Source organism: Lontra canadensis, unplaced genomic scaffold (assembly GCF_010015895.1).
Source record: "Lontra canadensis isolate GAN:19392208 unplaced genomic scaffold, GSC_riverotter_1.0 scaffold13, whole genome shotgun sequence".
NCBI lineage: Eukaryota > Metazoa > Chordata > Mammalia > Carnivora > Mustelidae > Lontra > Lontra canadensis.
In genome coordinates, this window is record NW_022631007.1 from 18274030 (window position 1) to 18287400 (window position 13371).

Here is a 13371-nt window from a genome sequence, read left to right on the forward strand (position 1 = left end):
GGCTGGGAAGCCAGCGCCTCCAGCGCGGAAACTGCCGCGGTCTGGGCTCACAGCGGGCGCGTACGGAGATCTGCCGCCTGAGGCTTTCCGCGGAGAACACCCTCAGGGCGCCGGATCTACTGTCACCCCGTGGGATGGGTTTGGAGAACTGTTTCTTGTAAGCCCGTCCTCGGAGAGCCAGTACTTGTCCTGGGTAGGCCATTGCACACCTGTAACTTGTTAAAGGTGTTACAAGCATCGTAAATACTACAAGGAAAACACTTGAGTTTTTTCACTCTGGAGAAGAGTTCTTAGGATATCATGAAATTAATTTTAATTCTGAAGAGTAAACGTCACTTCTTACTACGCACTTCACAAAATGTGCTCCTGAAATCCACACCTCTGCAGCCTCTCCCCCTGCTATACCAGCCAGTCTCGCGGAGGGCAGGGACTCACGCAGTGAGTTCCAAAGGAAGGGCAGGGTGGTAGCCCCTCGCCTCAAGGTCGGGAGTTAACTGCTATCTGGGCGTCCTGAGATATTGAGAGACAGCTGAGTGCTCCCCAAACGAACAGCAGAAAACGAGCACAGAACTTGACCAAAGCTGCGTGGCCCATGAGCATTTTCCTGAGGACTCTGCCAGAGCCTTCAACCTGCGGAGAGTGATGACGTGGTGGAGAAGGGACCTCTCCCTTCTTAGGTTTTTTCTTCTCTTCTTCTGTTCTTAGCAAGGAAAAGAATGAAAGATGTCCCTTTTACTTCTAACCACTCCCTCCCCTCCAACACAGATCAAATAAAGGCTGCTTTGCACCTGCTCCTTGAGATTCTTGATCCTGTTTCAGACAGTGTGGGTTGGAGCCTGGAAGGGAGGAGACATCTAAGTGTGCTAGAGACCCCCAGGCACCTAAACCAGATGGGAAGGAGACGGGTGGATGCCCAGCACAGACAGGCTGGATATCCAGGTTGTGGGGAGGGCATCAGGGTGGGCAGCAGGACCCAGATGGAGGGTGGGCTGGAGCAGTGAGCAGAGGAGAAGGGACATGCCTAAGGACAGCTGGTCCCCACCCAGCCTCCTTAGACTGAACAAGCTGCAGTGCTCGGGGCCCACCCAGGGGAGGGACCCCCAAGCTGATGGAGGCTAAACCCTCTCCAGTGAGGGCAAGTGCGGGTACACAAACGTAAACATAAATGAAATGCTTCCCACACCAGCATCGTGGAACAGTTCAGTCATAGTCATGGTTCACTACAAAATTACTTTAATTTGGAAATGTTCAAAAAAATAAGTTAATGAAATAGTCTGGTCATCTGGCTAATCAGTTCTACAAACTCCACACATGAGATGAGCACATGTCAAGTCAGGGGAAACAAACACACATGCATATATACAAAATCAGAAAGATTAAAGACTCTTAAGTTCACAAATAAAAGCCCTTTAACAGCGCAAAACTCAACCGAACACTAGAATGCTTTTCCAAAGTCATGTGAAAAATGAATTCCAAGTCTATTTATAAACCTAAAATCTGATAACACCACTGGTTTTTGTCCTAGCATTTCTCAAACTTGCACGGGAGTTTTTATAAGGTGAATTGGGCCTAATGCTTGCGAATTTACTTTCTTTGCCTAGATGGGGCTTGAAAACACCTTGATCCCGAGAGAATGATGAAGAGCAGCGGGGAACTGGAGTTGGCTCCTCAGGGGTCTCCCATAGGGCACAAGGCCCCTCAGGGCTCCAGCGCCCACGCCACCTCCCTGGCACACCTGCTCTCTGTCTCCAGGCTCACACCGGACAGCGCTCCGCTTTCTGAGAAAGAAGACGACATTGTATCAGGTGTTAACACAAGATCCTAAGACACTTGCTTCTCTCTGGTAGAATTTCTAGGAACAAAAGACATTGGCGGGGCCCTCGAGAACTCGCCTGGCACTGCTGCAGTGTCCCCGGCCCCCACTGGGGTGCTGCGGGGTGTCTATGCCTGGACCTCCCAACACCAGCTGGATCCACCCACCCTGAGCAGCGGCAACCAGACACACCAGCCTACTGCCACCAGCTCTGCAGCCAGGAGCCTCACTGGAAGAGCCAGGGCCCCTGGGTCCCCTCAGAGCATGTCCCTCGCTGTCTGCAGCCTTACCCTCCCCTTCTGCTGGCTTAGGCCACCTCCAGCTGCTCTCAAACCCTCTGGCCCCTGCCCCGAGCCCCTCCTGTGCATGCCTCCTTGTCAGGGGCTCCGCTGGGTGCTCACCCACCTTCTATGGACCCAGTGATGTTCAAGGATCTCTGGAACAGAATCAAGCCCCATTTGTTCCACAGGTAACAAGCCAGCTACAGGTCCTGACATTTGTGTCCAGGACAGCATGGAGGAGGGAGCTGCCTCCTCCCCAGACCCAGGAAGGTCACGTGGGAAACTCCTCCTTACCTTCTTTGCACATGTCATGCATCTTACCTGGCTTGTTCATGCGACACACCTCATCCCAGGTGTAGTTAGCAAGATTCACAGGCTGTGTCACCCAGGGGTCTGTCACCAGCTTCTCCAGGGTGGTGCGCTGCTCGGGGACAGGCTGCAGCAGCCCGGACATGAGGTTCATGAGATCTGGAGACATAAAGACCCACCCTAGGCATGTGGCCAGAAGACCAATGGTGGGTCCGGGCTTGGGTTCAAGAAGAACAGGTCTCAGAGCAGCGGGTCCCAGGTCTGCCCACTGCGAGTACCTCCAACTAGGCAAGAAGTGGCCTGGGAACCTCCACTGACAAGAAACTGGGGGTTCTGGCACATACATGGGCCCAGCTACTCGTGGAGACCAGCTGCAGGACATGCTTGTCCCCTCTGAAATGAAAGCGTGGGGTTCAGGACCTCCCACACCCTGCTCACCTAACCTCCATGCGGAGCTTCCGGAGCTCAGCTTGCTCTCGGGCTCTGGCCATGCAGAGCTTCCAATGACATGAGGTTTGTGTGCTGAGAGGGGAGGGAGGCGGCCGCAGGCAAGCCCTGCATTGTCACCCCGGGAGGTGGCACGGACTCTGAGAAGAACCCCAGCCTTGGGTCTAGATTTGGGTCCCATTTCCTGTAACAATGCGGGTGTATTCTCAACCGGGCTGCTCTGACCTCACCATCCCACAGAAGTATCTTGAGAATGCAGTGAGAGAGCACATGGAACAATTTTGTGTGTAGAACAGCACGTTGCAGGAAGCACAGTTCATGGGAACCCGAACTTCAGCAAAGCTGCAAAAACCCTCTTCTAGGCTGCTAGGGACTGAACTGTTTCCACACCTGCCCCCACCCCTAGTGAAGCCCTAACCCCCAGTGGCACCTGGGAAGTGGTCAGGGTCACATGAGGTCATGAAGGTAGGCTCTGTGATGGGAGTAGCGTCCTTGTAAGAAGAGAGACCAGGGGCACGTGGGTGGCTGCGTTAAGTGTCTGCCTTTGACTCAGATCACGATCCCAGGGTCCTGGAATCGAGCCCCGCATCAGACTCCCTGCTCAGCAGGGAGCCTGCTTCTCCCTCTCAGTCTCGCTCCTCCCCTCACTTCTGCTCACGTGCTTTCTCTCTCAAATAAATAAATAAATAAATAAAATCTTTAAAAAAAAATTATCGTGAGGGTTTAGTCACATTCAAGTTACCCTTCTGTTCAGATTAGTGTTTGACGACTAGAAAGAAAGCAGTGAGGCTATCAGCATGGACAGAGTCGCCGTGCTTGAGGTGGGGGAACAGGCGCCCTTACCTTCCGACACCAGGTATGGGGGGTGGATCGTGGCCTCCATGGTCTCCTCCAGCTCGCAGAAGGGGTTCTCCTCAAAGATCAGCGTGTACAGTGTGACCCCCAGAGACCACATCTCTAGCTCCGGCCCCTTGTATCTGCAAGGGGGAGGTGGCAGTGGCATTCGGGCCATATCGGGGCTCGGCTCGCCCCACATGCAGCCCTGACAGTGGCCCTCAGCGTGTTCTGTGGCCCTTCTCAACTACACCCTCCATTCCAGCACCTCCACCCCAGCCAGACATGCTCCAGCCACATGCTGGGGAGGAAACAAAAGCAAGGCTTCACGTCCGGGCAGCTGAGAGATGCCCACCACCAGATAAGAGGGTGTACAGCACATGAGAGCAGAGCACCTCCTGATGGGGGTCGTTCCTGGAGGAGGTGGAGAGAAGGCACAGCAGAGGGTAGGCTCCAGTCCACACAGGAGCAGAAGGAGGGTCAAGGCAACAGCAGCCACCTAGAGAGGGTGAAGGAGGCGGCAGAGGGGTCCAGGCTGGGCCAACTGGGCAACAGGCTGGGGACCAGGGTACAATGGGGCCCTGCTGCCATCTTTTGTCACTGTAAGGATGGACCTCACCCAGCTTCCATGCACTGGCACCTGTAAGATGGCCGCGCTCTTACCCTAAGCCCCACAGCTGCCCAAGAAATGGCAACTTCACTTTACAGAGAAGTGTGGCGCTACAGCCAAGCTGCCCGGGAGCCGGCTGGTCACTCAGCTCTGGTCCAGAGATCAGAGACCACGGAGTCAGACAGCGTGGCTAAGAGACACTTGTGAGCGAAGAGAGGGCCCAGAACATCATGAGGCCGAAGACCAGGGTGGGGGGGTCAGGAGGATAGACGTGAGGAACGTGCAGGACAAGAGGCCATAGGAGCTGGGGCAAGAAAACCCCCTTCAGCACTTTCTATTTTCATGTTGTTTAGAGAAACGTCAGGGCAGGTGCTCCAGGAGAAGGTGGGGACGCCCTGGGGAGGACCAGAGGTCTCTGAGCAGCACTGAGAGGCACCATCACCCTGCGCTCCCCCATGGGGGTATCCCAGCCTGGGTGCAGGGGGTGAGGTGGGGAACAGACAAGCCACACAGCACATGTTAGGGTCCTGTGGACAGGACAGGTGGCCCTCTCCAACTCCAATGGCCATCACGGGACAAGACAGCAGCCAACAGCATGCTGTGGGCACCAGGCTGATCTAATTACATCTTTAGAGAAACTCCCAAGGCCCTTCCGGGACTACCCCCCTTCAATATGTCCTATTGGTGGTTCTGGGTGCACATGGAGATGACAGGAGAAGGGTTTCCTGAGCACCACCCAGGGCCCCCAGCAGCCCGCAGGCTCCGGGGCAGGGACACGCTGTCCCCCTGGTGGGAGCAGGAAGGCCAACTAGGTCCAGGCCAACATGGGTCCTCTGCACTTGTGCCTGCAATGCTGGATGTCACGGGCTGCCAGCCCAGGCACCTGTTACTGGAATTGGCTATTATGCCTGTCATCGCCATGACTAAACCCAGCTGAAGAGAGACCCTCTCCTCCTACTTGAAGAGTCTCAACTTTTGGGCCTCCTATCTTGATCTTTCATGTTATTCTCAAAGATCCAATTACATAAAACTCCAAACACACATAAGAGTTGAGAATGTAACACAACAAAGAGCGGTGGCCATGGCCTACCTCCCCTTAGCCCACCATAGTTTGCTGGTCTGCCCACTTGGGACCAAGACCTTTATCAACACTCCACAGCCTGTGTCACGAAGAGGCACCAGCGGAAACCGTTCTCCCACCTAAACTCCAAGCAGTCCTGTGGTACCCCCGGAAGATGTGAGGTCTGGCCACAGCCTGGCGCCGTACGTACGGGTTTCCCATGAGGACTTCGGGGGCGCAGTACTCGATCGTCCCACAGAACGTGTGAAACAGTCTGCCCTTCTCCAAGTAGGCGGCAGAGCCAAAGTCGATGAGCTTGATTGTGAAGTCCTCGGCAATGACGATGTTCTCGTCCTTGATGTCCCGGTGAATGACGTTCTTGGAGCGCAGGTAGCCCACTGCCGCCACTAGCTGCAACCGGGCAATTCAAGGAAAACAGGCGTCTAAGATAAGGACTAACTTGAAAACAGGACAAAACAACAAAGAAAAACACCTCTTATCTAATTCCTCATGAACTAGTGGCAGGAAAGAACCGTGGACATGCAGACCCAATCCAGCTCAGCCAGCATGATGCAGGTCCAGGCGGGCTACAGCCCCCAGCAACAGCATGCACCAGGGCAGGATTCTTCCTTAAAATTTCATTATTCTCATTAGTAGCAGAAAGGACACTCAGCACATTGTTAAGTATACAACACATTAACGTTAGCAATGAAATCGGACTTACTCTGGCCTAACTGACACTTCATGCCCTCCCACAAACACCCCACTTGTCCCCCAGCACAAATACGTGATTTTCGGGTTCTCTCCATGTGCTACAGACAAGCATCACTCACCCCTCAACACACAGAGTGACAATCTCAGGAGGAAGGACAGACCGACCACAAGCAAAAGCTACAAGGACACGTGGTGGGTGCTTCCATGAGTGTGGTTTGGGTGTGAAATGGGAGGCGGCCCTAGAGAAAGACTGAGCATGACACCTTTGGTTCACACGGAAGGAAAGCGTCTTGCCCAGAGTTCATGCAGCATTGAGGGGCAGAGCTGAGAGCAGAAGCCACGTCTCCAAACCCCCACCTCTAGTCTCTAGCGGTTTCTCGGGGGGCGGCCCCCGGCATCAGCCACTCGAGCCCCAGCATGCGTGGGGTTCTCGTCCATAGGCACGTAAAGTGATTCCCCTGGAAGTGGGCTTTGTTCCAGCAAGCCAAGTGCAACAATCCCCACTCTGGAAGGGAACAGCGAGAACTGCTATCTGCCCAGACCAGAGAAGCCTACACAACGTCTGATGACAGAGATGAACATAAGGAAACTTCCGGTTAAGTTTAAATGAGATGAGTAAAATTTCTGACTGTATTCACAATTTGTACACCAATCATACCAATCAACATAGTGTCTTCATGGACATGGTCATTTTGATTAGAGACAATTTTATGTTTACAAGTGAATACCCTTGAATCAGAGGCTACAGTTAATTGTGCCCTATTAATTAACTTACATCTAGTAAACAAATACACATTTACATGCACATATATGCAAACAAAAACATAGCTGCATACTGATCTACACAACCATGCATGCACAGATACACACGTGTGCACACCCAGACACTCACACGTATGTACACAAACACACACACACGCACACATACATGCCAGGGTCCAGCTGAGAAGAGAAACTGCGTATTAATCTGAACGTGAAAGTTTCATGGAAGCTTATTAATTGGCAGCAAGGGATTCACCACAAAGGTCTGAAGAGAACCTGAGTCCGGACAGGGAAGCCCCTCCTCCCGCAGGCCCTCAGGTACCCCTGCCGCCCAGTAGAGCTGGTCTGTGAATGGCCAGATGCATTGAACCTGGGGCTGGTCACTGGCACTGTTTGTACACACTGGCATATGATGATATTTTTCTATAAAATTATGCATCCCTATTTACATATAATAGCACTTACATATATAAATTTACAGAGGGACTACTTGGAAGAGACTTTTTGCAAAATTAGAAAGTATAGGACCCTATAATTACCAAATCAATGGCCCCAGAATTAACAACTCAGAGAAAGCAGCTTTCAACAAGTGACTCTTGTTACATGTTACAGTCTGCCTGCCGTGAAGATTTCAGAAACAAATTTTTACCATGCATTACAGTAGATGGGTATATAACCTTGCAACACAGAAAGAGGGAGAAAGGGGACAGTCTTTGAGCAGAACCATGATGCCTGAAATTTACAGGTAGGTGCCTGGGAAACTTAATATCAGAAATCCAATAGCTTCTAGGAATTTATAGCTCTGAGTAAGAAATGTCAACTTACGCAAATTGGCATTAGATATCAAGTCCTCACTAGGAAACAACTGGTGAACAAGTATGGGAACAGTATATACGAATATCCCCTTTCCAGGTAGTTCTCTATTGTTTCCAGGGAGCTGGGAATAGTCTGGGACACCTAAACTTCTCCTAAAAACTCACAGAAACAACTGTCTCCTCTCCACCCACTTCCCAGCCTCTTTGTCTCCAGGATGCCTTTCTATTTTGCTCGTCACTCTCCCAACAAAATAATAAGTCGACAAGATCAACACATAAGCAGACATGAAAGAGACCAAAATAAATATTGTGAAACAAGGTTGCTAGAATCTCAAACTTTCCTGATTACCTCACTTAGCTGGACAGCAGGACTGCTCTCATCCACTGAGCACAGGACCATCCCATACACAGTGGGTGCCTCAGAGGCTCTTTTGGACTGAACGCACAGCCTTCCCTCATCAGCCCTATAATGATCATTGCATACAACTTAGCAATGGTTTCTTGCTGAGAGACGAGGGCTCAAATCAGACACACAGGCCTCGAAGCCTAACCTGATGGCTTCATTGCCTAAGTTTTGCAACTGGTGTGGATATTGTATGAATATAAGTAAGTTTTAATCATTAAACATACTTCCCTCATCAGTCCAGGACAGCATCTGGGCTCCCCCATGTATCTTAATATAGATCTTACTCCATAAAATCCAAAATCTGAAGGCTAGAGCCCAGCTCACAGAAAGAAGTACATGTGAGCCATGCGTGTCGGCAGCCCCGGGACCCCAGCCCAAGCCCACGATCTCCCCAGCATGGCTCCAGCCTGCTCACTTGTCGGAAGATGTAACTTGCCAGGGGCTCATCAAGGTTGGGATGGAGGTCGATGAAGGCAAAGAGGTCCAGACCAGAGCCATGCTTCTCCATCACCAGCTGAAAGAACCCTTGGTTTTCAAATACATCCAAAACCTGGAAAAAGACAAAGTCAGGTCTGGGGCCTGCCGAGGTGCCCTCAGGACAACATATTTAACAACGGTTCATGGGAGTGACGTCAGGGTACCACTAAATGACAAACGGCACCCCACCTTGATGATATTGGCGTGGTCCACCCTGGACAGAATCGCAATCTCCAAAGTAACTTTCCCAAGTTTAGGATCCTCGATCCAACAATCCTCCAAAACCTTCTCCTTCTTAATAAACTTCACCACCACCTATGAGGAAGATGGGGGAAAAGTGGCTGTCAGCGTGTCTCTGGCACTCCATTGAGCATGGCGACCGCCACCAGCTCCGCAGACACAAACCTTGAGTGGGCCTCCCCCTGAATCCCAGGGACGGGAGAGAAGAAACCCAGGAGCGCCCCCCCACCCCACCCCCACACACAGCACAAGGAATTAAAGGGTGAGGCTGAGGAGACGGAAGCGCATGGTGGAGGGGCCCATCACCCCCATCACCCATAGGTCACAACTGAGGGCTAGAGCCCTGATAGAGGAAATGAAAGAGGAGGCCAGAGAACTGGAAAACACAGACCCAGGCCATCAACCGCATCTTCTGGGAGGTGAGGGGAGCCCAACAAAACCAACGGACACAGCAACACAGAGAACGCATCACAGGACACAGGGATGTCACAGGGTGGAGAGGCCGCACATCTGGGAGACGAGCACCGTAAGCCACTCAGCAGAGCACTCGTTGTTGGGGAAGAATGGGCACGGGGCCTGGGGGCACACGGTGAGCAGGAACTGCAGGTCAGGCCCACCCCACGCTTCCGCTGGAGACCCCATAAGACGACCCATGAGTCCAGCCTGATGAGCTCACCGTCCACGGTGGGGACAGCCAACACATGTGCACTGTGGCTCGGGTGAGCAGAGACGAGGGGCCGGCCGGCAGGGCAGCCGGGCAGCGGGAGGGGCACACAGAGGCGGGAGGGGCAGAGAGGGGCATCCACAGCGCCCAGTCAGGCCTCACGGCGACCACACAACAAAAGGGATGGCTCAGCGCCAGCCATCAGTGCTGACAAGTGGTCAAATCCTGAAGATGGTGCCAAGAGAGGGCTCCCTGATTCCACAGGCCAAGGAGGCATGTGAGAGAAGGCAAGAGGATGAGGGAAGCAAGGCCGACGTCCTGGCACCCGGGAGTGTGGACAGGTGGCCGGTGCGGAGGCCGAGGCTGGAGGCAGAGAGGCCTGCTGCCCACCCCACTGCGGGGTTCAAGGAGGGGTGAGGGAAGGCTGCTGCTGGGAGCCTCAGAACATACCTACAGGGGGCTTCGGGGACAAAGTACAGAGCTAGAAAGAAGGAAAAGGATTAACAGAACAAAAGAATAAATCCTCTTTAGGTAAAGAAAGCTTTAAACATTCAGATCAAAGTATTACCAAGCACCAAGCAAGAATAAAGAACACACGCACACACAGAAATACATCCTAGGGAAATTTCTGAACTCCAAAGATTAAAAGAAAAAAATTCAGAAAGAAAAAACACCAGGTTGCTCTTCACAAGCATGCTAGAGGCCACTGAGCAGAGGTCACGTGCTCAGAGAGAAACCATGTGGATCGCCAAGAACACATGAGGGGAACAAGCCAGTCAGAATACGTGTGAGGACATGACATGTGACACCCACGTTATTAGTAACCAATATTCCAGCAAACGAAAACTAGACACAAGAAAGGCAAGAAACCGGATATGGAAATAATGCAGGTTTCAGAAACTCACCAAAAACCACAGAACACGCTGAGAGAAACATAAAGATCTATACACTTGGGAGAGACACTCAGGTCGTGGGTCACCACAACTGCTTTGTAAGGACAGCAGTGCCACCAACTGCCCCACAGACTGAGCGTCCAGAACTGTGCTCTGTCCCCCAACGGTGGCCTCACCCTTACAGGGCCATGTTCTGATGGACGGCTTTCCGGAATCACCTGCGGGCCTGGTAATATGGAAGCTGGCATCTCTGGGCTCTGAGATGCAAAAAGACTCGTGTGTTTCTTTTCAAACCAAGAGAAGAGCTCCCAAGTTTCTTTCTTCTTCCTTGAGGTCTAGAGGTCTACAGAAACCCTATAGTCTTTCATGTTCCTGACTCAATCAAGAATGGACCTGCCTCACAGAGATTAGAGACAGCAACATAAACTTGAGAGTTAAACCCCCTATAAACACGTGACAGCACGAGCAGCATACACCATGGCCTCGGGAAGGCGACCAACGTGGACTTAGAAGACGTACCCTGGAAGCGCCCTGTTACTTAGTAACAGTCCAACAACCATGTTCAACCCAATATGCTGGAAATATAGCCAAATTAACTCGCAGAAAGTATAAGAAAACAAAACACATATTTGATGAATAAAGCAGACAATTCTTTAACAAGTCTAGCAAAGATGAGAGAGCGTGGACACAATCAGACCAGCCAAGGGCGCCTAGGTGGCTCAGTGGGTTAAGTCTCTGCCTTCAGCTCGGGTCATGATCTCAAGGTCCTGGGATCGAGGCCCTCATCAGACTCTCTGCTCAGCAGGGAGCCTGCTTCCCCATCTCTCTCTGCCTGCCACTCTGCCTACTCGTGATCTGTCAAATAAATAAAAAAACTAAAAAAAAAAAAAAGAATCAGACCAGCCAAGGGAACAGAAGCAGCCGCGGACATATCGTTGTACATGCTGATGTTCAAAAAGGGTGCCAACTCTACCGGCCTCTTGTAACTTTGACATAAAAAAGAAAGAAAGGAAGAAAGGAAGAAAGAAAGAAAGAAAACTGATGCACAAAATACAAATGAAAAAAAATCCCAAGTAAAAATATTAGCAAACCAAAAAGAATTATTATAACCAAGGATTAAAAGAATATTATAACCAAGGATTGGTTCTATGGGTGTAAGTTGATTAGTGTTATTCATTATATTAATAAAGAAAATGAGAGTATGATCATTTCAACAGAGGCTGAAAAGATATCTGATAGAACTCAATACTCATTTTTCAAGAAAAATTTCAGTGAGCTGAAAATAAAATGAAATATCCCCAGCAGAAGGTCTCCATCAAGAACAGAACAGGGGCGCCTGGTTGGCTCAGTTGGTTAAGCATCTGCCTTCAGCTCAGGTCATGATCCCAGGGTCCCAGGATCAAGCCCTGCTCAGCAGGGAGTCTGCCTCTCCCTCTGCATGCGTTCTCTCTCCTCTCTCTTAAATAAATAAATAAAATCTTTAGAAAGGAGCCACAGCAGCTGACGATGACCGGGCAGGAGAGCCGACAGCTCGCCTGCTCCTGAAAGCGGCCCTGGGTCCCAGAGGCCGGCAGGTTACAGACCACATAGAAGGAAAGACAGAGCTGGCCTCCCTGCAGGAAGACTGGCCACTCACCTAGAACATTGAAGGACCCACGGGAAACATGTCAGAACCGGGCAGACAGGTGAGGGAAGGTGAAGCGTTTAACACGGACACTCAGTGGGTAAAGGCCAGCGGTAAGTGATCAGACCCCATGCAGTCAAAGGACCCCACGCACGCATGGCACCCCGAACTCAGCAGGCAGCACAGGAACAGTTGGGCAGTGTCACAGTATTTGCAGGGACAAGCAAGAGTGCCACTACATTGACTCCCTCAAATCTCAAAACGCTCAATTACAAGTGCAATCCCAACAGGACTTGGGAGGACGGCAGCTAGGTCTCAGCCTGAAAATCCACCCCCGACATCAGCCTCTGAGTGAAAGGACACGGTGTGAAGCCCAGTGTGCATCTGAAGTGGCTAGCAGGATGGTTGGGCGTGATTGCGTGCGCTGGCGGGAGGGCCCTCTAAGACCAGAGCCCCACCTGGGCTGGCCCGTGTGCTGGGTGCTCCACAGAGGACTCCTCTGTCATGGCAATCTGAGAGTTTGGACACAGAGGCACTGAGGGCATGGCTGCATCTGAGCAGTGCCCCCACTACTGAACGCGGCCCAAGAGCCCAAGTACCTCCTTGTTGGCTTCCTTGTCCACCGCAGTCCAGACAAAGCCAAAGGCACCGCTGCCCAGCGGGCTCAGCGTGCTGTACTTGTGGGAGTATGCGCCCTCACAGGCCGCCAGCCCCTCCAGCTCCACAGCCTTCGGGGGCTCCTCAAACCAGGGCTTGCTTCTGAGCATCTGTGGATGTAATGGGATGCCTGAGGGGCCACATGTGACCAGAGGAAAAAAAGGAAGAGCAAGCAGAGCCACATCACCAGTCCCCTATTCCCGCACCCTGCTCCTCCTGTGTCCCAGGGGGGCTGGCCTGAGAAGTGCTCTCCTAGACCACCCAAACTGGCATACACGCCAAGACCCCACCCAGCACACAGGGCAAACAGGTTTCAAATCCCACGTATGGCTTCAGACTCACCCACTACACCAGCAAGCATGGTGAAAAAGCCCTAGAAGGATCCTCCTCCCACCCCAGAGGAAGCAGAGGAAAGAAAGACAGAAAGGCCAAGCAGGACCCCTTCCCACACCACGCGGTAGGTACAAGGCAGGAGCTGAGCACAGACCCCCACCTCCCCTACGCTGGGTCCAGAAAGCTCGCACATGGAGTGGCTGGAGCTGGGCAGGCTGGCCAGGAGCAGGCGCGTGCGCGTGGCCGAGTCCCAGTGGCTGTGCAGCAGGTCTTTCACGAGCCAGCAGCAGAACAGGGTCGAGGAGCCCTGGAGCTCCACCCGCTTCACCTCAAACTGCACACCTGGAGGGCAGGGGAGGTCAGCACAGCAGCAGCGGCCTGGCCAAGGACGCACAGTCCCCCAGAGCACCCACGCAGGGTGAGGCGGGGATG

The 13371-nt window shown here is 52.3% G+C and overlaps 1 protein-coding gene across 1 annotated transcript in view; it reads right to left on the reverse strand.

Moving 5' to 3' along the window:
• Window positions 1–1391: 1391 nt before the first annotated feature.
• The window catches only part of PASK (PAS domain containing serine/threonine kinase), a 37125-nt gene continuing 25145 nt past the window's right edge, over window positions 1392–13371 (reverse strand). Inside the window, exons 11-18 of the mRNA XM_032857701.1 lie at window positions 13100–13281; window positions 12549–12716; window positions 8718–8843; window positions 8467–8601; window positions 5566–5765; window positions 3694–3827; window positions 2416–2562; window positions 1392–1778 (exon numbers count right to left, since the gene is read on the reverse strand). Of these exons, the coding sequence (XP_032713592.1) occupies window positions 1699–1778; window positions 2416–2562; window positions 3694–3827; window positions 5566–5765; window positions 8467–8601; window positions 8718–8843; window positions 12549–12716; window positions 13100–13281 (1172 nt within the window). The 3' untranslated portion in view covers window positions 1392–1698. The remainder of the gene's footprint in view (window positions 1779–2415; window positions 2563–3693; window positions 3828–5565; window positions 5766–8466; window positions 8602–8717; window positions 8844–12548; window positions 12717–13099; window positions 13282–13371) is intronic.